The 26245-nt window shown below is 37.8% G+C and overlaps 1 protein-coding gene across 2 annotated transcripts in view; it reads left to right on the top strand.

The window, feature by feature from the left end:
* The window catches only part of MTMR2 (myotubularin related protein 2), a 104545-nt gene that overhangs the window by 76549 nt on the left and 1751 nt on the right, over window positions 1–26245 (top strand). For both annotated transcript variants that reach the window (XM_027849388.1, XM_027849389.1), the window contains exons 8-14: window positions 280–429; window positions 1254–1442; window positions 11481–11666; window positions 15852–16058; window positions 19483–19575; window positions 23934–24047; window positions 24997–25173. In XM_027849388.1, the coding sequence (XP_027705189.1) occupies window positions 280–429; window positions 1254–1442; window positions 11481–11666; window positions 15852–16058; window positions 19483–19575; window positions 23934–24047; window positions 24997–25173 (1116 nt within the window). The remainder of the gene's footprint in view (window positions 1–279; window positions 430–1253; window positions 1443–11480; window positions 11667–15851; window positions 16059–19482; window positions 19576–23933; window positions 24048–24996; window positions 25174–26245) is intronic.

Here is a 26245-nt window from a genome sequence, read left to right as displayed (position 1 = left end):
GACATTATTTAGTTGGTTGAATGAATGGTTGTATAATTCATTATCAAGATGAGAGAAAAGATGTTATAGATTTCTAAGTTAGGCTACATAAACCTAAAAACCAAGTTAGTACAGGCATGCCATTATCTCAGTAGCTGAGAGGCTACACCATGAAGGTAAGAAGGATTGCCTTGAATATAAATAGTCCCTGACTCAGGATTGGTCTGTTTGCTTCTCTTTTGTTTCCTTTGGAACTTTTGGTCAGGTAATAACTTACCAGTTGTTTTACTTAAAATGTAGGGAATTCCCAATGAAAGTTGGAGAATTACAAAGATTAATGAACGTTATGAGTTATGTGATACATATCCCTCCCTCCTGGTTGTGCCAGCAAATATTCCAGATGAGGAACTGAAGAGAGTGGCATCTTTCAGATCAAGGGGCCGTATCCCAGTAAGTTTGAAGCTTTGCTATGGTTTTGCAAATGTCTTTGTATTATATGTAATGCCAAGATTGGAGGATAGTAGAATTTGAGATCTCATACAAATAACAAAACAGAAATAGAGATGGAGCATAAACATAGTTGTAGCAGTAGGACTTTTACTAGCAAAAGTGAAGAACAGGTTATTTAGGAAAACTAATACCAGAGAAAAAACTTAGATTAAAGAAACAGTCTGGGAGGATAGTATGGTTATTGCTAAATCCTATACAGAATTGCTAGCATTTTTCCTCAAAAACAAAGTCCAGTGAATTATTCACAATTTCTTCATTTTAAATTCATTCCTCGGTCTCAGTGATGAATACTCTCCCCTTAAGCCCTAGATCTATTGATGAAAACTATTAAGTGACTGTACATATTTGTTTTCAATGGCTGGATAATGAAATAATGACCTTCCAGAAAGATCAGCTGGAAAAAAAATTGAGTACAGTATTCACAGTGTTTGAAGTCCCTACATTTCTAAAGCTTCATGTGCATGAAGAAAAAGGAAATCTGAGACTAGAACTGATTCATTTCTATTTTGTATTTATTTTATCTTTTCTAGTAGTAATACTTTGTACACTGCAGCACAGCTATGGCTTTCATAAATTAGTAATATGTTAAGTTGTTTTCTTCCTGTTAGAGTTTGCCTAGGAAAAGTTGTGTTAAACATCTGCATTCATGTTTTCACAGCCAGAATTTGGCTTTGGGTAGAAAATTGAGGCTCTGAGTGTGGTACCTTACAAGAAAATGGGAAATATATAAAGGATTTGTCCCTTACTTTCCTTCATACTCTAAGGTTTTATCATGGATTCATCCGGAAAGCCAAGCAACAATCACACGATGTAGCCAGCCCATGGTTGGAGTGAGTGGAAAGAGAAGCAAAGAGGATGAAAAATATCTTCAGGCTATCATGGATTCTAATGCCCAGTCCCATAAAATCTTCATTTTTGATGCACGACCCAGTGTTAATGCTGTTGCTAATAAGGTGAGATTATTTTTTTCTCTCTGTCATTAGGTAAACTATAATAACTATTTCATGACTTGATGATGTTTCAGACATGTAATTTTAAAGGATATAAGAAAAGGCCTTACAGAGTAAGGGGTGTTCATGCTATGTAGTGTTTCTTCCTGACTAAATTTGAAATTTGGGTGAGTTCTCATTTATATTTGAAGAGTCACATATTTCACGTTACCCGGATGTATGAAATTATAGTTTCCATATTAGTACTAGAAGAATCACCATATGTAGACCCTTTCCTTAGGGATGGATGTTTGGGGCCTGCCTAAATCAGAGATGAATTACTTATAAAAGCTTATGTTTCATCTTGAGGAAAAGGATTCCTTGTAGCCTCCTTTTTTTCTTGCTTTTTCTGTCTAACAGTAAAATTTACAATATTAGAGGAATAGGATCTATGTGTTAGTTACCAAATATTCCATTTAACTAAGAGTTAATGATCAACAGAGCTTCCCCCTCAACTAACATGCCATGGAACTTTACTTGGAATCCATGATGCTGAGCTTTGAGAGTAAGATCTAATCCTCTTCTTTGGTACTTTCTGTTTGGCTTTTCAGTTGCTAATAGGAAATGGGGAAGTTGGTGCAGGGCTGAAGACAGGCAAATGTGTCAATTTTCAAAAGAGGGAAGGGAGTGAATTCTTCAAACTATAAGCTAATGAGCCTGGTAGAATTCTGAAACATGTTTTTAAAGAGATGGTTTGTGAGCCTGTAGAAGGAAAATGGAGATGACTAAGAGCCAGCATTGGATAATCAAGAATACTAGATTATCCTTATTTTTTTGGAAAGGGTTATTAGACTAGCAGCTAGTTAGTGCAGTGGATAGATCACTGGGCTTGTAGTTAGGAAGACTTGATTTCAAATCTTGCTTCAGATCTTCTTACATGTGTGACCCTAGGCAATTCAGTTAACCCCTGTTTGCCTAAGTTTCTTCACCTATAAAATGGGGATAATAATAGTATTCACCTCATGAAGTCTGAATGCAAAGTTGCATACAGGGGTTCAAAAAACAGATTCTACACATAAAAAATGGAAGAGGCATGGCCAAGCAGCAGCAGTTCATATGAAAGAGATCTGGGCCACTAAATACTCCATATGAGTCAAAAGTGTGATACAGCAGTGAAAACATCTAACATAGTCTTAGGCTGCATTAATAGAAACATAGTGTCCCATATAAGGTGGGTAATAGTGCCACTGTACTTTGTCCTGTTCAGAACACACATGAAGTGTTGTGGGTCCTGCATGTTAGGAAAATAGTTCTGCATTCCTTCTGAGTCCTACATGTCAGGAAATATATTGACAAACTGGAGCACCTACCAAGGAGGGTAACCAGAATGGCCAAGGGACTGGAAACGATGCTGTGTGAATGACAGAATTTGAGAATTGGAAAGGATCTCAGCAGCTATCTAGTTGAACCCATACACAAAAGAAATCACCTGCTATTACGTAACTGACACTGAAGACCTCCAAAGAAGGGAAATCCATCATCTTTCAAGGCAAGCTTTTCCACTTTTTGACAACTCTAATTGTTAAGAAAATTTTCCTTCTATGAAACCTAAATTGGTCTCTTTGCAATTGCTACTCACAGCTCCTGGTTCTGTTCTCTGGGACCATCACAACAAATTGATTTCTCCCTCTGACAATCCTTCAAGTACTTGATGATAACTTATCACATACCCCCCTTAATCTTCTTTTTTATAGGCTAACATACCTAGTTTCTTCAGCTGATCTTAATGTTATGGACTCAAGGCCTTCACCATTCTGGTTGCCCTCCTGTTAATGCCCTCCAGTTTAATCAATGTCCTTCTTAAAAATTAATGCCCAGATCTAAACACAGTACTCTAGTTGAGGTCTGATGAGGGCAGAATACAGTGTGATTGTCAGTTCTCTATTCCTAGAATCTATACCTTTTTTTTTTTCATGCTAGGCAATGGGGTTAAGTGACTTGCCCAGGGTCTCATAGCTAGTAAGTGTTCTGTGTCTGAGACCGGATTTGAAGTCAGGTCCTCCCGACTGCAGGGCCAGTGCTCTATCCACTGTGCCACTTACCTGCCCCGAATCTATACCTTTCTTGATGCAGCCCAGGATTGTATTAGCTTTTTTGGATACCCCATCACATTGTTGACTTACATTGAGCTTGCAGTTCACTAAACCCTCAGTCAGTCTTCAAACATTTTTTGGCTGTATCTGCCAAATGGTCTAGACCACTGGAAGCAGTATTGAAGTTTTGAAGTTTTCCTCTTGCTATGGCCTGGAAACTTCTAAGTACATAATACTAGGATGAAGATTGCCTTTTCTATTAATGAGGAACTAGGCATGGCAATTAGTTACATTAAAGAACTCTTGAATATTTAAATCAAACAGAAGAGGAAATGTAAGCAAGATCATCACCATTCCTGTATCCATGAAGTTACTCTGAACATGGTGCACTCTAAAATGATTTGTGATGGCTATAAAGGACTTAATGGTGGGAAACTACTTCAAGTGCACAATCTGTGAGCACTTGTGAGGGCAAAGGCCTTCACCAAGAGTACAACATAATTTTGTTTCAGAATCCCTCATTCACTTGTCTGAATGGGTTTTCCCATTGCTCTTGGCTTCAATAGATGAGACCTTTTTTCTTTCCCCCACACTTTAGGTGGGTGCCATGCTAGAGCTTACTGCTACTCACCTCATGAGGTGGAATGCTGCACAGGCACAAACTAGTAGCGCCAGTTCACAACAAGACCCCATTGTCGCTTTTGTGAAGAATGTAGGTGAAAGTGTGGCAACTCCTTCTCAGTCCTCTGGGTATTGAAGTTGACAGTGATGAGCATGGTAAAAAGTAGAATGATCTTGTCACTCTCTCAGCCATGCTGCAGCCCTGCAAGTGCAGAATATAATCATGGAGTCTTCCCTGTAGCTGGAGGATAGACCACTTTCTTATGAATAGTCTGTTAATTCTCTTTGAGATTTCCACTTGACAAAAGAATTGGACCCTCTCTCCAGGGAACTTCATTCCCTACAGATGCCAGTCAAGTGGTTAAAACTCCATGGACCCTTCTCATCAGGGGCCTTTGGGGTTAAGGAAGCTGTTTTATTCCTACATCTTTCACCAGAAGCAGATCCACACTTGATTGAATCTCTCTCTCAGATATTGTCTATGAGCTTCTCTCATGAGAGTGTCTGACTCTCACAGGTAGCTCAACAACAACTTTCATGTTACCTCTCCCAGCCTTTCTGTTTTACAACTGCACTGACCTCGACAGTCTCAGCTCCTCTGGAAGTTGAGCTTGTCTCTGTGAAGGTTCTTATTTCTATATTCAATCATGTGTGAAGCCATGTGAGTTCACTTTTTGCTTAGACCATTATGAACATCATCATCCTGTGGTACCTCTCTTGCTTTCCATGATCTTTGGATAGCACTGTCGGTAGTTCAGCAGTCACATCTGTATTACCTCTGTCCTCTTCTTTTTCTTGTCTCTCCTTTCACATTTCACATCTTTTGCTTGTACAGATTTTAAGCTTGCTTTTACCCAGCTGCAGTTATATTTGATTAGTGGGTTACCTCAATTTTCATTATTTCCCGCACAATACTTAGCAGCTTGAGAGGAGAAACAGAGGAACTGCATGTAAATATTGCCTAGGATAGAGCCTTTTAGGTAGAGAGTGCCAGGAAAGTTAGGAGAGAGAGGTATATTGAAGTGACTAGGCAGTGATGAGCACATCATGTCAGTGATAGACTGTAGAGTTTAGGTTTTGTATGGAAGTATGTAAAGGCAGAGTAAAGGATATGTCCTAGGAAGATATCAAAGTGCCAGAGATTCTATTGATATTGAAGGGGAAAGAAGGAAACAAGCATGTAATGTTTAGTATGTGGTGGACAATGTACAGGATGCTGGGCATACAAACCAAAGCAAGATAGTCTCTGCTCACAACAAACTGTTTATATTCTGGGCGAGGGGGAAGACAAACACACAAACACATGAGAGAGAAGTTGAAAAGCTGAGGAGAAGGAAAATACATATTGTGAGGTCATGGATTTGAAGTGTAGAAAGTCAGAAACAGTCAGGAGGGGAATGAAGGAAGGCCAGTTTAGGTCCTTCCACCAAATGAAGGCTTCAGGAGGAGCTCACCAAGGAGAGAAGAAGGGCCAGCCTTGTGGAGGGGTCTTCTGGGGGAGCAGACCACAGGGACAATAGGATGTTTTGGGGCGAGGGGGCCTCAAGCTCTGCGGGAAGTTCGAGGATGAGCCAGCTGAAGAGGAGGCATGGTTTTGAAATCCAGAACGTCAGGAACAGGACAGAGAGGGGATTGAGGAATAAGTTTACTGCAAGATAGCAGAAGAAGTTTAGAGGTTGCCAGAAATGGGTGTTTTGAAATCTGCCTTGCCATTACTTCTACCTCTTGTTCTTCTTTCTACCTTTTGGACATAAGGTATGGCTTAAGGGAGAAAGAGGTTATTAGAATTGATAGTTAAGGAATTGTGTCCTAACTGAAGGGGATTTTGAAGAGTCGTCAACATGAATTTTGAAACATCTTTAGGACAGGGAAATGAGATAGAAAAAAAGACAGCCAGGTGCCAAAGTGATTGAGAAAATTGTGAAAGGAACCTGTCAGAATCTTTCATGCTCTCCATCTTGAAGGAATTTTACAGTCCCGAAGCTACTGTTCTTATTGATGTGGGTAACTGAGTGGAATCCTGTAGACTCCTTCACTTAGGCCACTTCTATATTATTAACGTGAACAAAAGTTGAAGAAAAGGTGGCGTCAGTGACATGTCTTTTTGTTTCTCACGTGAACTTCTGTGAAGCCACACCATTCCTTATCTGGTTACTTATGTAGTGGTTTTTTTAAAATCTAAATACAGAGATTAATATTTGTCCCTCTTATCATTTGTCATTTTAGATTCTGTCTCTTATTACCACCTGTTAGAAATTTTTTGGATCTTCTGTTTGTCCTCTAGTACATTAGCTATCCTTCCTTGGTTCATATCACCCACAAATATGATTAAAAGAAATGGTTCAGTTTGTTGATAAAAACATGTAACAGAACAGAATTGAGGATAAGGCCATATGGCACACCAGTAAAAACTTTCCAGGTTTACATTAATCTGTACTCCTTGATTTAGATTCTTTGGATCTGTCTGGGTATTCAACCAGTTCTGTATTTCCATCATCTATCTCCTTTCTCTTCATCTTGTCTACAAGCATAATGTAAGACTCTGTCAGATGCCTTACTGATAAAGAGAAAAATTATGTCTGTAGCATTTCCCTGATATAGTAGTCTAGCATGAGACAGAGCATGACATGGTGTAAAACAGGCCTGCACGACCTATGGCCGCCAAAGGATTTTCTCTACATTTTCCTCTACATTTCCTCTACATTTTTCGTGGGCCACCCGAAATCCTTTGGCATGCCACAAGTAACCCTCAGGAAGCAGTTTTGTATGGGCCTGGTACAAAGAGAGTTGTCCTTGGAGTCAGGACACACAGAAGAGAATGACTTCAAAACATCTACGAGCAATACCTTAGAGAAAAACACAGCTTGGACACAAACTCAATTAGAATTCCTAAAACAGATGAAGCAAGAGTTAAAAAGAGTTTAAAAAATGTTTTTTAAAATAAATGGAATGAAAATACTAGAAAAAAATTGGAAGTGAGAGCAATGGAAGAACTAATTGGAAGGAAATAAACAGTTTGGCAAAAGAGGTACAAAATCTTGCCCAAGCCACAAACTCTGAAAATTAGAGTGAACCAAATAGAAGCCAATGACTCTATGAGGTAACAAGAAATATTAAAACAAAGTCAAAAAGACTAAAAAAAAAAAAAAGAAAAAAAAAAGTAAGGTATCTCATAGCAAAAACAACCGACCTGGAAAACAGATCAAGTAGAAAAAATTTAAGAATCATTAGACTCTGTAAACACTATGACCAAATTAAAGAAATCTTAAAAGAAAATTACTCAGATCTCTCAAAACCAGAGGGCATAGTGGAAATTAAAAACAAAACAACCAACTACTGGTCACCTCCCGAAAGAAACCCTAAAATTAAAACTCCCTGGAATATCATACCAAAATCCTGAGTTTCTAGGCCAAAGAAAAAATACTATAAACAGCCAGGAAGAAAGATTTCAAGTACTGAGGAGCCACAGTCAGGATCACACATGATTTAGATTAAGGGAAGGATTAGTCCTAAGCAAAATGAACTAAAGATGTATAAAAATATTTATAACTCTTTTTGAGGTGGCAAAGAATGGGAATCTGAGGGAGTCCCCATAAATTGGGGAATAGCTGAACAAGTTATGGTGTATAAATGTGATAGAATACTATTATGCTGAACTCTTATCAACATAATGACCAACCAGAATTCCAGGGGCCTAAAGAAGAAGCAGGCTACCTACCCTCCTGATGGTGAAGTGAAGGACTCAAAATACAGAATGAGATAATTTTTTTTAATGTGGCCAATATGTAAATTTGTTTTGATTGACTAAATGTTTGTAGTAGATTTTGTTTTCCTTGTGGTGTGGTGGGGTGGAGAGGCAAGGGTTAGAAGGTAATTCTGGTTGAATAAAACAAATAAAAATATTTTTAAAAATTAAAAAAGGAGGAAAACTGACAGAGGAGAGAGAACTCAGGAGAAGGCAATGGTCAGCCTTGTTAAAAACTGCAGTGGGTTCAAGAAGGATGAAGATTGAGCAAAGTCTTTTGGATATTTCATTTAAAAGATGGATAAGAGAGTGAGTGAAATAGAAGTAGGAAGTGGAATCAGCAAAGACAGGGAGGAATGAAGGGAGAGAGGAAAAGGGAAGAGAAGGAAAAGGTTAGGGGTCTACTCTATGTCAGAACTGTTCTCAGTGCTTATGAATTTTACCTTATTTAAATGTCTTTAGAAAAATCCGGGGAGGTAGGTGCTATTATTATCATCCTTATTCTACACAAAATTGAGGCAGACAAGTTAACTGACCTTTGGTCATTCAGTTCTTCCTCACTCCAGGCCCAGTTGTCTATCCATTGTGTCACCCAGGTGGAGGAGAAATATGCCAGGAGATGGCTTTAGAGAATGATAGGGTCAAGTGAAGTTTTTGTTGTTGTTTTTTAAAGGATGGAAGAATCTAGAAACAAACCGGCAGGCAGACAAAGGGCAAACTCCTAGGACGGATAGGAAGCAACGGAATCAAAACAGAAGTAAGAGGATTGGCCTTGGCAAGGAGGACCTCACTTATTTTTTAGAGACTGGAGCAGAGAAAAGCAGAGTGGGGATAGTGTAGATTGTTTTTGAGAAAGGCAGTAGGGAAGAAGAGGAAAAGCAGAATTGAAGGCCTCTTGAACTGAATTGAAGGAGTTAGTCACTTTTGCATGCATGTATACATGAGTGAATGGGTGAAGGAGGGCATTCTGGGTACAGAAATGGCATATTTGAATGCCCAGGCAGAAGCAGGTAAGTCTTATATAAATGACAACAGATATGTTTATCTGGGTGTGTTTGAACTGGGGAGTAATGAAGAATAAGGTTTGGGCAGTTGGCAAGGGAATTGAAACAGACCCTTTGAAATATAGATTAGCTATTCAAATGAGTTAAATATGTGGGAGGTGGAAAAGGAGAGGAGGAATTGTGTTTCGAGAGGGACAAATCAAAATGTAATGGGATAAAACTAAGAAAAAAATTGGACTTAACATTACTAAAGAAATTAAGGTTTTCTAGCGGCAGGATAGGTTTTCCAAGGACAGTGGAGATATCATCTCTGAAGCCTAAATCACTTTAAACTAGACCAGGTAAAGCATGGAAGAGGTTATATAATATTGCTTGTAGTCTAGCGCTTCTAGGACAGTGATGCTTTTTGAATTGTTTGGTCACTTTCATATCTCAATTGGTTTTCTGTGATCTTTTGCATAATATATGTTATGGTTTTGAACTAGATCATTTCCCTTTAGGTGTACCTAATCGTGGCTGCCTTGTATTAAAAGAGGCTGAGCACAAAACATATTTTGGTCTATTGCTGTAGTAGGGAACTCTCAGTTGTCTTTTCCTTGGGCATGAAAAGGTTGATTGTAAATCTTTTGGTCCCTTAGTTTTATAAGAACGTAGTAGACTGCTATAATATTTTTTAATGTGATTCTGGTAGTGATTTAAGGGACATTATTTCATACCTGGTTATTTCTGCTCAAGCAGAGTTTAACCTAAAGTGGTATGTTTTTAAAAAATATGTATTTTGTATCTTTACTTTTAGATTTATTCTAGTTAGTCAAACTTGAGTAGATTTATTTCCAAGCTGTTCGGGCAGTTTGTCTTTTTTTTTCCTGTCTTTCTCTTGATTTGAAAAGAACTTTTAAAAATTAAACTTTTAAACCTTAAACTTTTTAAACTTTTTAAAACTTTTTAAAACTTAAACTTTTTAAACTTAAAACTTTTAAAAATTAAAATTAGAGGAAGCACTAATGGGCATAAAACTTTTTATAGTATTAGAATGAGATGGAATGGGATTCCAGAAAGGTGCTTTAACCTATCTTTTTTCTACTTTCTTCCTCTCCTTCCTGTGGCTAGTGAGCATACCAGTTTGGCTGGAACAGAAAGTTTATGTAGTGGAATAGTTGGAGATGAGTATAGAAAGGTAGGTAGGGGCCAGATCATAGAAGAGCTTGAATTCCAGACTGAATGAGCTGGCTTTTATTCAGTAAGTAATGGGGAGTTGCTAAAGATTTTTGAGTAGGAGAATGACACAAAATGGTGCTTTAGGAAGATTAATTTGATGGTAGTGCACGAGACTGGATTGGAGAGAGGAAAGACTAGAGCTGGGGGCTCCAGTTAGACAGGCTGTTGCTTTAATCCAGGTATGAGGTAATACAGCATGAACTAGAGCTGAGGCAGTGGGAATGGGAAAGAGCAAAACATTGTGAAGGAAGAACTGACAAAACATGGCAAACGATTGTTCACAAGACACCGATTTCCACTAGTGAGTAAATAAGTTTGGGCCAAAACACGATCCTCCTCACTGCATGAGAAAAAATGTCCTTTTTAATTTAAAAATGCATATTTTAATCGGTTAGTTGGTTCAAGGGCACATATACATCTTTTAAGAGAACATTTCTCGTTTGTTCTAGCAAGCAGCAGTGTCTTTGAACGTGATACTCTGACTTGGTTTTGTTGACAAATCTTCCATCTTCTGTATGAGTTTTATCTGTGTTATCAGAGGGTTGTACTAACTGTCCAACAGAAATGTTGTGTCCAACACAGACTCTTGCGTGTCTATTACTGTACGTATATGACCACCCAAAGCCAAATGATAAGCATAAACTCAGGATTCATATTCATTTCTTAGGATCATTAATCTGTACCAGTAGCTATTAGTCAGGTTTGATATAAATAATACCAAGATTCAAATACATTTTTTAGAATCCTGAAAGGAAAAATGTTCTTTAGTTTGATTCAAAGCATTTATCCATATAAGCATTGTTCTCATAGGCCTAGAGTCTAAAATAATTTAGTCAAGGCCTAACCTAATTTTTACTGTGAGTACAATTTTAACTCAGATTTAACTCAGATTGGAAAATAAAACACATTCAAGTATTGTGTCCTTCACCAAAGATTTGTTTCTAATCACTAGAAGGTTGGCTGCTAGATGATTTTTTTTCAATAACTGTAATTTATGAAATGATGAGGATTGCAACCCAACACTGAGGGAATCATGGATATTTCAAAGTATCTAGTACTGGGCAAAACTGGTAAATGTGTGTGGAAATGAAAACAATTTTTAGCCTGTCTACAAAGTGACTCCATAAACTTTACACTTCATTTCAGTGATTTCATTGGTGTGGGTCCTCTCTCCATTGATGTGGATTCCATTTCTTATGCCCCTTCTCATTCTGTGTGATCCCTAACAATGCCTTTTGACTAGGGACCTTTTCCAGCCTCTTTTAAGATCTCAGGGTTATCAGTGTAGAACTTTGTCCTCTCTACTAATTGCTATTTACTGATGCTAATGTTAAGTTGCCTATGTTCACTCATGATTTTCTGTGATGTCTCTTCTTTCTAGGCTAAGGGTGGTGGTTATGAGAGTGAGGATGCTTATCAGAACGCAGAACTAGTTTTTCTGGATATCCACAATATTCATGTCATGAGAGAATCATTAAGAAAACTAAAAGAGATCGTGTACCCAAACATTGAGGAAACTCATTGGCTATCTAACTTGGAATCTACTCATTGGCTAGAACATATTAAGGTAGGCCTATGTTTTTATGGCTCTGGGCTGGTAATATTATGAAAAAAACCGTACCAGATATATTTACCATTTTATCTATCTTGTTCTCATGCAATTGGTCCCAATTTATTGTGATTCTTAAAATAGGCAGTTAGGTGGCACAGTGGGTAGAGTGCTGGACTTGGAGTCAGGAAGACCCAAGTTGGAATCCAGCCTCTGACATTCACTAGTTGTGTTACCCTGGGCAAGTTACTTAACTTTTTCCCAGCCTCAGTTTCCTTATCTGTAAAATGGGGATAATAGCACCTAGTTCGTAATAATGTTGTGAAGATCAAATGAGGTAACACATGTAATATGCTTTGCAAACCTTGTAGTGTTAAATAAATGCTATTATTGTTGTTATTATTTATATACTAAAGGACAAAGACAGTTTTTCTTTGAAATATCAATTTTAGTTTCTGATGTTTAAGTAAAATAGATTCATTCCTTTAACCTCTTTATACTGTCCCCTCCTGGAATGCCTTTCACTCCTCTATCTATCCATATCCTACTCTTTTTTTCAAGACCTTGCTCAAGTGCCCACCACCACAGTACTATCCCCTATTTTCCCAGTTCTTATTGACCACTGTTTCTTTAAATACTAAAATTCTTATTATTTGTATGTTTCTTAAATGCTGCCTTGTATTCATCTCTCTTTCATGTATGTCTTGGTACCAACTAGAATTTAAGCTCCTTGAGGGTAGAGATTATATTTTACATATCATTATGAGCTCTCTTAGTATCTAACAGAGTGCTATAAAGATGTCAGAAATAGTAATAAAATGCTTGGTAAATGAATTGAAGATGAAACTCAAGCAATGAAATTTGAGTGTTGAATGCTTTATATGCACCTCAAGTCATGGGTCCAGCATGGTCCAGTAGAAAGAGTGTTGGTTCTGGAGTCAGAGGAGATGTGGGTTGAAATATTGGCATTGAAGCTGCCTGTGTGATCTGGGGCAAGTCAGCAAATCAGGAGCCTGTTTTCTCCTCTGCAAAATGAAAAGCTTGGAATAATGGCTTCTGCAGTTTCTTCCAGTAAAACTATGATCTTATCATCCTGTAAGTACTAGTTAACACAAAGTAGTTAGGTTAACTAACTGAACTCCCTTCAGTTGGCCCAGGTGCAAATGGCCGATTATCATGTATCCCAACAACCTAGACTACTTCAACTCAAGTCTGTTTATTAATACTAAGAATGAGAATCTCAAAATCTCAGAGATGAAAGGGATCACAGAGGCCATTTAGCTCAGATACTACTAGAACAAGAATCTTCTCTACCCCATATCAGACAAGTGGTCAGCCAGTATTCATTTGAAGACCTCTGGGCTGAGGGAATCTACTCCCTTTTCAGGTAGTTTATTCCATTTTTGTATGGCTCTAATTAGGAAATTTTCCCATATAAATCTATCACTTTACACCTTTTCCCCATCACTCCTTATTTTACTTTCTATTGCCAAAGAGCAAAAATCAAATCCCTCCAACACATGCAAGTTTTGTAGCTGCCAGGAAGAAACTGTCATGGTCTAAGTTTTCTTTTTCAGGCCAAGTGCTTGTCTTTCCTTCAGATCAGAGAGATGCCATTCTGGCATCACATGCTTGTCTCCTGGGCTAGCCTTTTTCTGCCTGGCAGAAGATCAGAAAGATGCCATTCAGTCTCATGCAGGTCCCTTGGCCTGTCCTCTTTCGTGTTTCAGGGGTCTGCCTGCAGGGATAGGAGAGAAATGCCATTCCATCAGCCCCCCTCACTGGTCTCCTCCCCTGACCTACCTAACACCCTGAGAGGACACCATCCTGAAGCTGAACCCTTAGTGATATTAATAACTTTCCTGAACTCATTTGGCTGTGAGTAACAAAATGGTCATCCCCATCCCAGTGATCCTGAACCTCTGGCCGTCATTAAACTTTATTCTACATCTTCCCCTTTTCTACCCCCTCAGCCCAGTCATCCAGTGTCACACTCTAAAGCTACCCACCCTTTCCACTGTGTTTTCTGAAATACATGTTCCATAGGTAAAAACTTGCTTTCATATTAAATCTTTGCCTTTCCCACTCCTCTTGTCTTCTGGCTCTCTCCTGATGACACAGCCTCATTGGTCTCTGTTTCTAGCACTGGCCACATTTTCATTCACTCTGCTGTCTTCTTCCTCATATCCCTTGACCCATTATCACCAAGATTGCCCTGCTAAGCCTCAGCCCTGGATCATTCCCATCTTTGCCCTTTTTCACATACTTTCTAATGAAGTTGAAGAAAATCACAAGACTGCAGACTGGAGCCACTACAAATTTGTTACCTAATTTTATCTGGGTCCTTGCCATAAGCAATCCTTTTATACCTCCTTAATTGACTAGCCCACTCACCGCAGTAGCTTTTTACCCCAAATCTTTTCATTCCTCATCAAATCTCTTATAATTCCTCCTGCTTCCACGTTCTCAGCTGAGAATCTTGCCTCATATTTCACTGAAAAATTGAAGCCATTCACCAGTAGCTTCCTCTTCTCCCTTCTTCCTCAATTCATGTCTCCCAGATGTTTTCTGCCACTATCTCTGCCTTTACCCCATCTAACATAACAAGGTAGACTTTCTCCTTGCCAAGGCAAACCCCTCTACATGCACAATCGATTCCATTCCATCCCATATTCTTTAGCAGATTACCCCCTGTATCCTAATTCCCTTTGTCACTTATCACCTATCTGTCCTTGTCTCCTGGCTGCTTCTCCACTGCCTAAAAACATGCCCATGTCTCCCCTGTCCTCAGAAAACCCTTACTTGATCCATCTGTCCCCATGAGCTATTGCTCTACATCTTTCCTCTTTTGTGGCTAAACTCCTTGAGAAGGCCATCTGCAATAGGTCTTCTACTTTTCTTCTCAGTCTCTTTACTCTCTACTGTCTGCCTTCTAACCTCATCTTTCAACTGAAACTACTCTCTCCAGAGTTACTAATGATCTTAATTGCTTATTCTAATGGCATTTTCTCAGTCCTTATCCTTCTTGACCTCTCCGCAGCCTTTGACACTGTTGATCACCCTTTTCTCCTTGATACTCCCTTTTTTAAGTTTTTGTGACACTGTTCTGTCCCAATTCTCCTCCTACTCACATGTCCTCTCCTTTCCAGTCTCCTTTGATGGATCATTATCGAGGTCATACCGGCTAACCCTGGGTATCCTCCAAGGCTCTGTCTTGCACCTTATTAATAGTATTTAATTTGGAGATCTCCATAGATCTCATGGATTCAGTTATCTCTGTGCTGAGGTTTCTCAGATCTACTTATTCAGACTAACTTCTCTTGACCTCCAGTTTCACATCTCCATCTGCCTGTTGGACATCTCGAACTGGATGGCCCATGGACTTTTTAAGTACATGTCCCTAATTGAACTTAATCTTTCTCCCCAGAATCTTCCTTCTAAACTTCCTTATTGCTGTTAAAGGTACTTCCAACTTCCCAGTCACCCAGACTTGCAACCTGGAGGTCGTACTAGACTCCTCTCTTTCAATCTGCTTATCTAGTGTGTTGCCAAGTTCTGTCAGTTTTGTCCTGTCATCTCTTGTATATCCCCTCTTCTGACGTAGCCATTACCCTGATGGAGGCCCTCATTGTCACACACCTGGACTGTGGCCAGGGCCTGTGGTTGGTTTCCCTGTCTCAGGTGTTCCCCCCCCCCCCAAGTCCGTTCTACACTCAGCTGCCAGTGATCTTCCTAAAGTGCAGGTCTGACCATGTCACCTCCTATTCAGTGCAGTTCAGTGGCTCCCTGTTGTTCAGAATGGAAGGAAAGAATAGCAAGATAGAAGTTTAGTATACTAGTTGTTTCTGTTGATATAGGTGCTTCAGAAGAGTTTTGAAGGTAATTAAAAGTTTTTTCTTTTAAGAGTTAATTCTTGTATGCAATTTATCGTTTAATAAACCCCTTCTTCAAATATAGAGATCCCCTTCCAGACTTTCATCCAAATTAGTAGGGTCTGAATTAATGAAGTTTTACCACATTTAAAAATCAAATGTCTGTGTTCAGTGCTTTCAAAAGCTTTCTCATGGGTTAATATCTTCAGACAGTTGATAAGTGATAGTTCTCCCGTTGTTACAAATGACAAATCTTTTATGCTTAAGAATTCCACGGGAAGAACTTCAGTTGTCTCATTTTATTGTATTTTTTTCTAAACGTCTCTTCTAGCTCATTCTTGCTGGGGCTCTTAGGATTGCTGACAAGGTGGAGTCAGGGAAAACTTCTGTGGTGGTGCACTGCAGTGATGGGTGGGATCGAACTGCTCAGCTCACCTCCTTGGCTATGCTTATGCTGGACGGTTATTATCGAACCATCAGAGGATTTGAAATTCTTGTGGAAAAAGAGTGGTTGAGCTTTGGACACCGATTTCAACTAGTGAGTAAATAAGTTTGGGCCAAAATGTGATCTTCCTCACTGCATGAGAAAAAATGTCCTTTTTAATTTAAAAATGCATATTTTAATTGGTTAATTGGTTCAAGGGCACATATACATCTTTTAAGAGAAAATTTCTCATTTGTTCTAGAAAGCAGTAGTGTATTTGAACATGATACTCTGACTTGGTTTTGTTGACAAATCCTCTATGTCAGAGGGCTGTACTAACTGTCCAACAGAAATGTTATGTCCAACACAGACTCTTGTGTCTATTACTGTACATACATGACTGCCCAAAGCCAAATGATAAGCATAAACCCAGGATTCATATTCATTTCTTAGGATCATTAATCTGTAGCAGTAGCTATTAGTCAGGTTTGATATAAATATAAATAATACCAAGATTCAGATACATTTTTTAGAATCCTGAAGGGAAAAATGTTCTTTAGTTTGATTCAAAGCATTTATCCATATAAGCATTGTTCTCATAGGCCTAGAGTCTAAAATAATTTAGTCAAGGCCTAACCTAATTTTTACTCTAAGTACAATTTTAACTCAGATTGGAAAATAAAACACACCATTCAAGTATTGTGTCCTTCACCAAAGATTTGTTTCTAATCACTAGAAGGCTGACTACTAGATGATTTTTTTCAATAACTGTAATTTATGAAATGATGAGGATTGCAACTCACCACTGAGGGAATCATGGATATTTCAAAGTATCCAGTACTGGGCAAAACTGATAAATGTGTGTGGAAATGAAAACAATTTTTAGCCTGTCTACAAAGTGACTCCATAAACTTTACACTTCATTTCAGTGATTTCATTGGTGTGGGTCCTCTCTCTATTGATGTGGATTTCATTTCTTATGCCCCTTCTCATTCTGTGTGATCCCTAACAGTGCCTTTTGACTGGGGACCTTTTCCTGCCTCTTTTAAGATCTCAAGGTTATCAGTGTAGAACTTAGTCTATCTTATCTGTTGTGTCCCATTCTTGATATAAGATTGGACTGCTATCTTTTCCCATCTTATGTGTTCTTGGTGATGTCTTTTTACCACTTTTCAAATCTAAGACATTTTTGGCAATATGCTATTATAGCCTTTTTATGCCCTTCTTATGCCTTTCTTCTTCTTTCAAGATTTGAAGTTAAAGATTGGGATTTTGTGATAATAAGCAGTCTCTGTAGATTTTTATTTTTATAATAATAATTGACTAAGCTGTATGTCACTACCATAATCAGAGGCAAATAGTGGACTGACATCTACATGGCATTTTACAGTTTACAAAATATTTTTGTATATGTCATATTTTAATCCCAACAGGAAACTTGAGACCTAGGCAGGACAAGTGTTACTTATCTCTGTTCTACGAATTAGGAAACTGATGGCTCTGAGAAATTTAAGTTGATCAGTGACATGCAACTAGTAAGTGGGAACTTGAACTTGAACCCAGGGCTTCTGATTCTAAGCCCTGTGTTCTTAAGTTAATTGAATATTGCTATTTAATATTTTCTAAAGAGATCCTAGAAGAAAACTTGGATAAACTTTAGATTCCTTTTTTTTTTTTTTTTTTTTTTTTGGAGGGGGGAGGCAGTTGGGGTTAAGTGATTTGCCCAGGGTCACACAGCTAGTGTCAAGTGTCTGGTCTGAGATCAAATTTGAACTCAGGTCCTCCTGACTCCAGGGCTGGTGCTCTATCCACTGCTTCACCTAGCTGCCCCTTTGGATAAATTTTAATACAAGCTACCATGTGACAGTAGATAGAAGGCTAGACTGGGAGTCAGGATCCTGGGCCAGTCATTTGGCTTCCTTCTGCCCCAGTTTCCTCACCTGAAAAATGAGGATAATAGCAGCACCTAGTTTCTAAGCTTGTTCTAAGGATGAAATGAGATAATATATGTAAAGTGGTTTATAAATATTAAAGAACTGTATAAATGCTATTATTATTGTTATCATCATCATCATCATCATCATCATCATCATCATCATCATCACCACCATCATTATTATTATTATTATTATTATTATTTGGACCTTGGAGGCCCAGCCCAATCTGGGCCTACATTCCCAGTGTAGAGTCAGGGGCAGCCACATAAATAACCCTCTGCTTCAAGAGTATGTGACAAGTTCAGTGCCGACTTAGGTATTTTACCCAGTATATTCAACTCTCAGTAGAACTTAAAATGCTGAATTTGGGGTAAGGCTCTTGGGTTTAAGGAGTTATTTGAAACTGCCATCTCATATGATGTATACATAGTAAACACTCAGTTTATGATGAATGAGGGTAAAAAAGTTATTTTTCTTCTCTCACCTTGTTATGGCTAATTTCCTTGTATTTTGGCTAAATTATTTTAATCTTTAGGTATTGTGATTTCAAGAACAGCAAGGTCCTATGTGAGCCCATCGTTAGATAGATCTGTATCTTACCTTTAGTCCAGGCCCCTCCTTCCTCTGTTCCCCATACCTTAACCATTCATTCAGCCAATACGTATATGGAGTGTTTGTTTATGGCTAGCACTGGGATTAGGAACTTTGGGAGAATTTTTTTTAAAGCATTATCTTTTACCGCACCCCCCACCCCCATCCTCAGGGAGTTTATGGTATAGTTAGGAAGTTAAAGATACAGCTGGGGAACACTTAAGTGATATAAATTATGTGGTCTTGACTGTAGGAGTCCAGAAAAGAGACTCACTGCAGTGAGGATGGCTCCACTAAGGAGGTGGGGCTTGAGTTGTATGTTGTAGGAAAAGGGTGAAAGGGAAAACATTCTAGGCAGAAGGAATTGAGTGAACAAATTTTTGAAATAGCAGTTGTGGCCTGATGTGGGTGATGATAAGAAGACTTGTTTGGCTCAGGCCAAAGACATTTGTCAGAGAATATTGGGAAATTAGGTTCAATAGGAAGGGTGGGTACAGATTATCTGGGGTCTTCAGTTCAGTCAGCACTGATAGAGATTCTTTTATGCTGTAGCTCTGTAAAATTTTGGTTTACAGTTTGTTTAGTCTTACCTTCAGTTCTTTGCCCTGTTGGATCCCAAAATGACCAAGGTACACTAGAAACATTTATAAATAATAGAAGGAACAGAAGCTTAACATTGTTCTGCTTTTTGAACTGAACTGTTCAATGAAATTGCTGCCAGAAGAGCATCTGAGACCCCTGTTTAGAGTGGCTCATGTTTTGTAGCTTATTATAAATTAAACGTGGAAAGATTACTTAGTCTACCATGCCGCACATGCTTAAAGAAATATGAACCAAATCACCACCATTTGAAATGATCATCATAAAATTGTGGTGGATTATTGGATTAGTGACCCTCCTTCACCTAATCAGCGTTCTCCACTGTTAGTGAATGCAGAGTACAATCAAGACTGTCTCAGTGGTAACCCGAATGTGGGTACTCATTCTTTTACTGTCTCTCTTTGCTGTAGAGAATTGGCCATGGAGATAAGAACCATGCAGATGCAGACAGATCACCTGTTTTCCTTCAGTTTATTGACTGTGTCTGGCAGATGACAAGACAGGTAATCTCCAGGATATTTCTCTAAACATACCACCATAAAGTCTTCTGCTTGGAAATGAAGAGATGTAGCCACTGATTGCACAACCCAGTTTCATGTGAAATAGAAATTCTTCCATCAGGTTCCTGGATGTTAGGGCTGTTACTCACTGTCACATTAAGAAAGTAACAAGTCATTATTCACTGTAGTATTACACATGTGATAATTCTGGTTCCATAAACATTCAGCTTGAGTACCTTTTTTTTTTCAAAATTTGCAAGATATGACATTGTCCCTTTCTTTGCTGTGGACAGTGTGTTAAATAATTGCACTTTAGGATGCTCGTATGGAGAAATAAAGCAATTATCTGGATAACTCAAGCAAATAAAATCCAATATGACTTAAGTAACCTATTTCAAGAAAAAACATTTTTTGACCCAAAATACTGCAAGGGGTTAATTGGTCATAATGTATAGTAACTATATTAGCTGTTACAAATTAATTTATTTAAAAGGTTTATTAAAGTTAATTAACATTTTTGGAAAGGTTCTAGATAATAATGAAAAACCTAGTTATACAATTTTGAACAGCATGATAAAAATAACAGGTTGGTCCTTGATATACTGACAGTAGTATGTCAGAAAGCAGACTTTTTACAACTGCTGTAATAATAAGATTTACACTTCTTGTGGAAGAAACACCTCAAAAACTGGGAGTATAGACTTTTGGTCTTTTTGCTACTTGTGTATTTACAATTTTTTTCGAGACCAAAGACTACCTGAGAAGAGACTGCCAAATGGGCATGACGTTGGAGCATTATAAGCCTTGACTGGCTTTGAGCCAGTAATTCATTTTGGATTCACTTGAGGGAAATGACATTAGTGTAAAGACCCAGGATTTAGCGGTGAGGTACATAATTTATGTTGTTATTTCTTCAACTTCAACTTGGATTACTTTAATTTTAAGGTTGAGCAGGAAGTTGAGTCATTGGTATTAATTAACTAATTTGAGGAGTGACTCCAAATTAATTTTTTTTACAAAAATCAAGCATATAAATGAAGAATGAATGTTCATTAGAGCAGACAATCTAGAGCTGGAAAGGAACTCCAACCCTCAATTTTTTACAAATGATAAAATAAAGCCCATTCTGAACAAAGTGAGTGGTTTGGCCACAGTTGCACAGACTGTAGAAGGTAGCAGAGCCAGGATTCAAATCCAGGTCTTCTGATTCCAGATCCAGTGTTCTTGTTGTCTTTCCTCTGCAGTCATCTTGGGAGGCTATATACACTTATCCCAATGATGCTTAAAACATTTTTGGAGCTCTTCCTTTGAAATCACCTTTAGAGCAAGTTTACAAGCCACACAAAAAAAGCAGTTTCATTACTTCATTATTTACATTTTGTTGTTTTTGTTTTTAAAATAAGTAATCATAGAACATTAGAAGGATAGTCAGCCATCATCTAGCCCACCCCCTACCTGAATTATGAATCCTTCTGTAAATTCGCTGATAAGTGGTCATTCTGGCTTCTGCTTTGAAGAGCTTTACCGATGGAGAAATCATCTCTCCTGCCCTACTTCTGGGAGCTCATTCCCCTTTTTGGATAGCTCTCAACAGTCAAGTTTTTCCTTATGTAAAAGTTGAAATATGCCTCCTAGTGACTTCCACTAGTCCTTAGTGCTGCTTTTTTACCAGAACAAGACATAGTCTTCCACTTGATAATGGAATATTAAAATATTTAAGATTACTGTTGTGTCCATTCACCTCCACCCCACTTACTCCAATGCCTTATCTTGCTCAGGCTTAATATTGAGTTCTTTTATCCCATGGTTTTGAATTTATCTCACTAGCCTGATCACCCTTCTCTGGACATATCCCTCCTTTTCAAATATAGCATCCAGAACTAGACTTAAACATTAGTCTAGATATTTGACCACAGTAGCAAAGTAGAGTACAGTAGAACTGACACTGCCATCATTTTGAACAGTATTAATTATTAATACCTATTAAAATTGCATCAATTTTTTATCTGCATTAATAATGTTCAGGACAAAGACGAAAGAATATTCTGCTTTGGTCAGATCTCCTCTAGAGTGCTAATATAGCCAGTTTAAGATACCCTATTTTAGAAGAGATGTTGCTCCTTCTAAATGCTGTCATCCAGTTTGATTACCCACCTTATATACCACACTTGGCACAGAATGACTTTTGCTGATTCCAAAAACCAAATCCACTTCCACAGGAAAAAGACTTGCTACCATTAAGGATATTGAAAAGAATGTGATTCAGGCTTTGAAAGGCAAGTCCCAAAGAGTTGAGTTTCATACTTGCTTTGAGCAGTGACAGCATTATTGCAATAAGTGTATAGCCTTCCAAGATGACTGCTTTGAAGGGCTAACACATTCATTTGAATGTGTAGGTCCTGTTATAGTTGTTAAAAATCTTTCACATTATTTATTATCACACTTCTCATTTGTGGTCATATTTGATTCCATTGCTGAGGTCTATATTTCTTCCTTTGCGCTTGCTTGAAAGTTTTAGTTGGTTTTTTTTTTTTTAATTTAAAATCAAATAATTCTTTATTCATTTGAAGCATGTGTTACAAAATCACGGGGAAATCAGTTCAAATTTTGTATTTCATTTACAAGCCTTCAAACAGTATATCCAGTGTTTGTTTCATTTCAAGCACCTAATTATGTTTCTATGTGAGCTGATCTTCCTGAAAGTAGAAAAATGTTTGATATTAATAAAATGATATTTATTAATAAGGAGGGCAATTCTCTGCATAAATGATGGTTCACTAACCTATTTTGTTGGTCTGTTACCATTCTTTGGAAGAGAGTAATACATATATTAAGATCACTTAGGTGTTTTTTCCTCAAGTTTAGACACTTAGTATCTGCTAACAGTTGATGATGGTCCTTCAAGATTTTAAATACTCCTCAAGAAACCAACCACACTCACAAAAAGAAAATAAAATCCATAGTAGCAGATAATGATTTTACTATTTTCTTTTGCTTTGAGGAAACTCCCCCTAAGTCAGTCTTTTTCTCAGAAGGATGTGAATAGTTTTTTGTGAAGGAAGATGACAGGGTCCATGACTAAATGGAAGATATCAAGTCAACAGTTAGTCATACTTTGAAGAAGAGTGTAAAGAAACAGTGGAGATGGAATTGTTTTTGGTCATGTTCTCTGAAAACAACTAGGCTTTTGTTGTTGGCTGTGTTTTCCTCATCACCTGTCTTTCTGTGGTTCCTCCCTTCTTCCACATCCCCCAGTGGCCTTTCATACACTAAGCCCTAGAGGCTCAGTAGCATTTCTTCCCAGCAGATTGTTTGCTGACTTTCCTGTTTGTTGCTATCTAAACTGAGGGAAAATTTAAACCGAAATTGCTTATAATCCTCAGCCTCTTATTTCCCTCTTGGGTTCAGGCTATTTTCTTCCTTTTTTAAGAAGGAAACTAAGAAATCAAAACTGTGGAAATTCCCCACATTGCCATCTAACAATTTAGGGAATTCCATTTGACAGTCCTGTAATTGGCATGGCACTAAACAGAAACTTCCAAATTCATTTCAAACATCCACTAGATAAGGTGCTTTAAAATGAAACTCTACACCCTTTATTGCGTGTGTATTTCTTTCTTTGCTTATGCCTGAAAATTGTTTTCTTTATTCTGAATTAATCTAATCAGACTAACTTTTATTGTGATAAGAGGGAGTAGAGTTTCTTCTGCTGCCAAGGTGTACTGGATTAGAGTGAATGACTGGTATTTGTTCCACTTTGGCAAAACGTGTGTTCTTAAAAAGGGGGCTGGCTTGTGAAATTATCCACATATGTGCATTTGGATGTTTGCTTTGATGCATTGTGGTCTTCAAAGAACATAGTTGATATTTTTGTGTAATTACTGGAATCAAATGTACTCTGTTTGAACAATCAAGAAAATTCTTACTTACTCTTTCTGATTTTGCACCTAATTCATTATATTGTTTATGGCAATTTTGGCAGAAGGAGGTTAGAACAGCCAGAAGAGAGTCCAAATTAAGGATCATAGAGGTTTAGATGAGCAGAGATATTGGGTGTACATAAACAGAGTGGTCAGATCCAGCAGTCCACTTGGCTTCTGCTCAAAATTCCTCATTAAACATGTAAAGTAGACTTTGGCAGAAACCACTGTTCAGAAAAGTGTTAATTTTTTTTTCTTAAGAAGAGAGCCAGCCAGATAACATAAAGCTTTGCTTTAGAAATACATGTGTTTGAACATTTTTCAGCTTATTGAAACTTATTTGTAAAGCCATTACAATAGATGCATTAATTTGCAGAAATTAATTTTCCTGAAAAAGAGCCCTAAAGATTTTTGTGTACATGTATATTATTCTGTTTGCAGTTTCCCACAGCATTTGAATTCAACGAGTATTTTCTGATTACCATTTTGGACCACCTGTACAGCTGTTTATTTGGGACATTCCTTTGTAGCAGTGAGCAGCAGAGAGGAAAAGAGGTAAAATATCATGAATTTCCACAGCTGATGGACCCTTCCCACCCTGTCTTCTCCCCCTGTTACTTGGTAGTCTTCACTGTATTTCAGCTGAGCAGTTGATAATATGGATCATATTCGTTGTCCAGTTCTCTTACATTAAACCATAATATTACCACTTTCTTCCATATATCTGGATGTGGTTTAATTTTTAAAATTCCTGTCATTAACTGAAAGAACCTGTTTTGTCAGCTCACATACCGTTTGTAAGCAGAATGGAACAGTTGCTCATGGGTTAAGTGGCAGCATGCCCCCAAGAAATGAAATAAAACGACGTCTTCCAAGTCCTGCAGTGTTGACTACTTGTGGTATGGCAGTCCTTCAAGGCAAATGTGGAGAATAGAGTTAGAGAAATGGTTTGTTTTAAATGAATACAGGTCAATCATGAATTATATTCTGTGGCTCATATGAAACTGCAAGTTAGAAAGGTTTTTCTGAAATATGTTTAATGCTTATGTCTAAGTGTTTTCCTGTCCCTTTCTTTTGTTTTCTTCCAAAATACTTGTTCTGGGGTTCTGAACATCTTTCATAATGATCTCAACGGGTATCTTTCCCCAGACACTAATTTTAGTTCTAAAAAGTAACTGTAATAATGTAACAATTTGTATCTTTCCTCTTTTTAGTTGCAAAATCATGTAAGTCTTAAACAGGTGTTCATTATTAATGAAGTATTGCTGACTGAGAATTCCTTATATCACAATCCTTATTGTAGCAGCTCTTATGCATTATGAACTATTTACATTTCCCCCTACAAAAGATTTTTATTTTAATGGTAGGAAAATAATCTGTTACTCATAAATATATATGTGCGTGTATGCATATATGTTGCATACACACACACACACACACACACACACACACAAAGTTGCATGTAGTTTATATAGTATTTGTTAAAATGTTTTTCTTTTTATAGAATCTCCCCAAAAGAACTGTATCACTGTGGTCCTATATAAATAGCCAGCTTGAAGACTTCACTAATCCCCTGTATGTGAGCTACTCCAATCATGTCCTTTATCCAGTAGCTAGCATGCGCCACCTAGAGCTTTGGGTGGGATATTACATCAGATGGAACCCACGGATGAAGCCACAGGTAAAAATCTTTATAAAATATGTTCTGGGATTTTTCATTTGAGGAATTTTGATAAGTCCCTCTCTTTCTCCTTAAAAACAAATTAGAAGAAGTATCTTGGGCCTATGAATATGGAAATGAAACAGTAAAGATATAATTGCTAAACTGCTTTTTAAAATGTTATATAAAATTTTATGTAATTCCATTGATAGTATTTTTGAAGCGTACTAGAGAATTTTTATAACTTAGAATTACGTAAAGATAAAACCAAAACCCAGAAGCATGTAATTCTAGCTAGTCTTGGTTTTTCATTTTTTCTTACGCAAATCTGTGGAAAAACAAGAGGAACTTCCATTTAGCAGTGGAACGTTGGTGATCTCATCAGCCCTCAAGGGCTCAATCTTAGTTTATCTATACAGATGATCTCCAAATGTATATTTATCTGCTGTTTCTCTCCTGATCAAGGGCCTGTTGGATATCTCAAAGAAGGTGTGCCATTGCCATCCCAAATCCAACATGTCTAAAATGGAACTTATTACTTACCCCTTTTTAACTTCCTTATTTCTGGCAATGCCATAACTGCCATTCTGTACGATGGTACTTCCAGCCACCTAGGTTCTCAACCTTAAGTCATCTTTGACTTCTACAATTCAATCCTGGCATCTCCTATATCCAGTCAGTTGCCAAGGCTTATATATTCTCACCTCTGTATTTTTCATATTCATTCCTTTATCTTCACTTATATGGCTACCACCATGGTTAGGACCATCATGTCTTACCTGCATGATTGCAATAACCTGTCTCCCTGTATCCATTCTCCCCTTTCCAGTTCTTCCTGCAGTGGTAACATACTGATAATCTTTAAGTACAGGCCTTATGTCATTCTCCTACTTAAGAAGCTTCAGTGACTTCCTACTGACTTGAATGAAATATAGCTACCCTTTTTTGGGGGACAGTGGTGGGGAGGGGAGCAGCACCAGACCCTTCAGTCTGGTTCTATCCTATTTTCCTAGACTGATTTCCTATTATTTTTCATCATGTGTTTTATGTTGTAGCTAGACTAGCCTGCTTTCTTATTTCCCATGACATTCTA

The sequence above is a fragment of the Vombatus ursinus genome, unplaced genomic scaffold (genome assembly GCF_900497805.2).
Source record: "Vombatus ursinus unplaced genomic scaffold, bare-nosed wombat genome assembly UNPS02007344.1, whole genome shotgun sequence".
Lineage (NCBI taxonomy): Eukaryota > Metazoa > Chordata > Mammalia > Diprotodontia > Vombatidae > Vombatus > Vombatus ursinus.
This window is presented reverse-complemented; position numbering and strand designations above follow the sequence as displayed.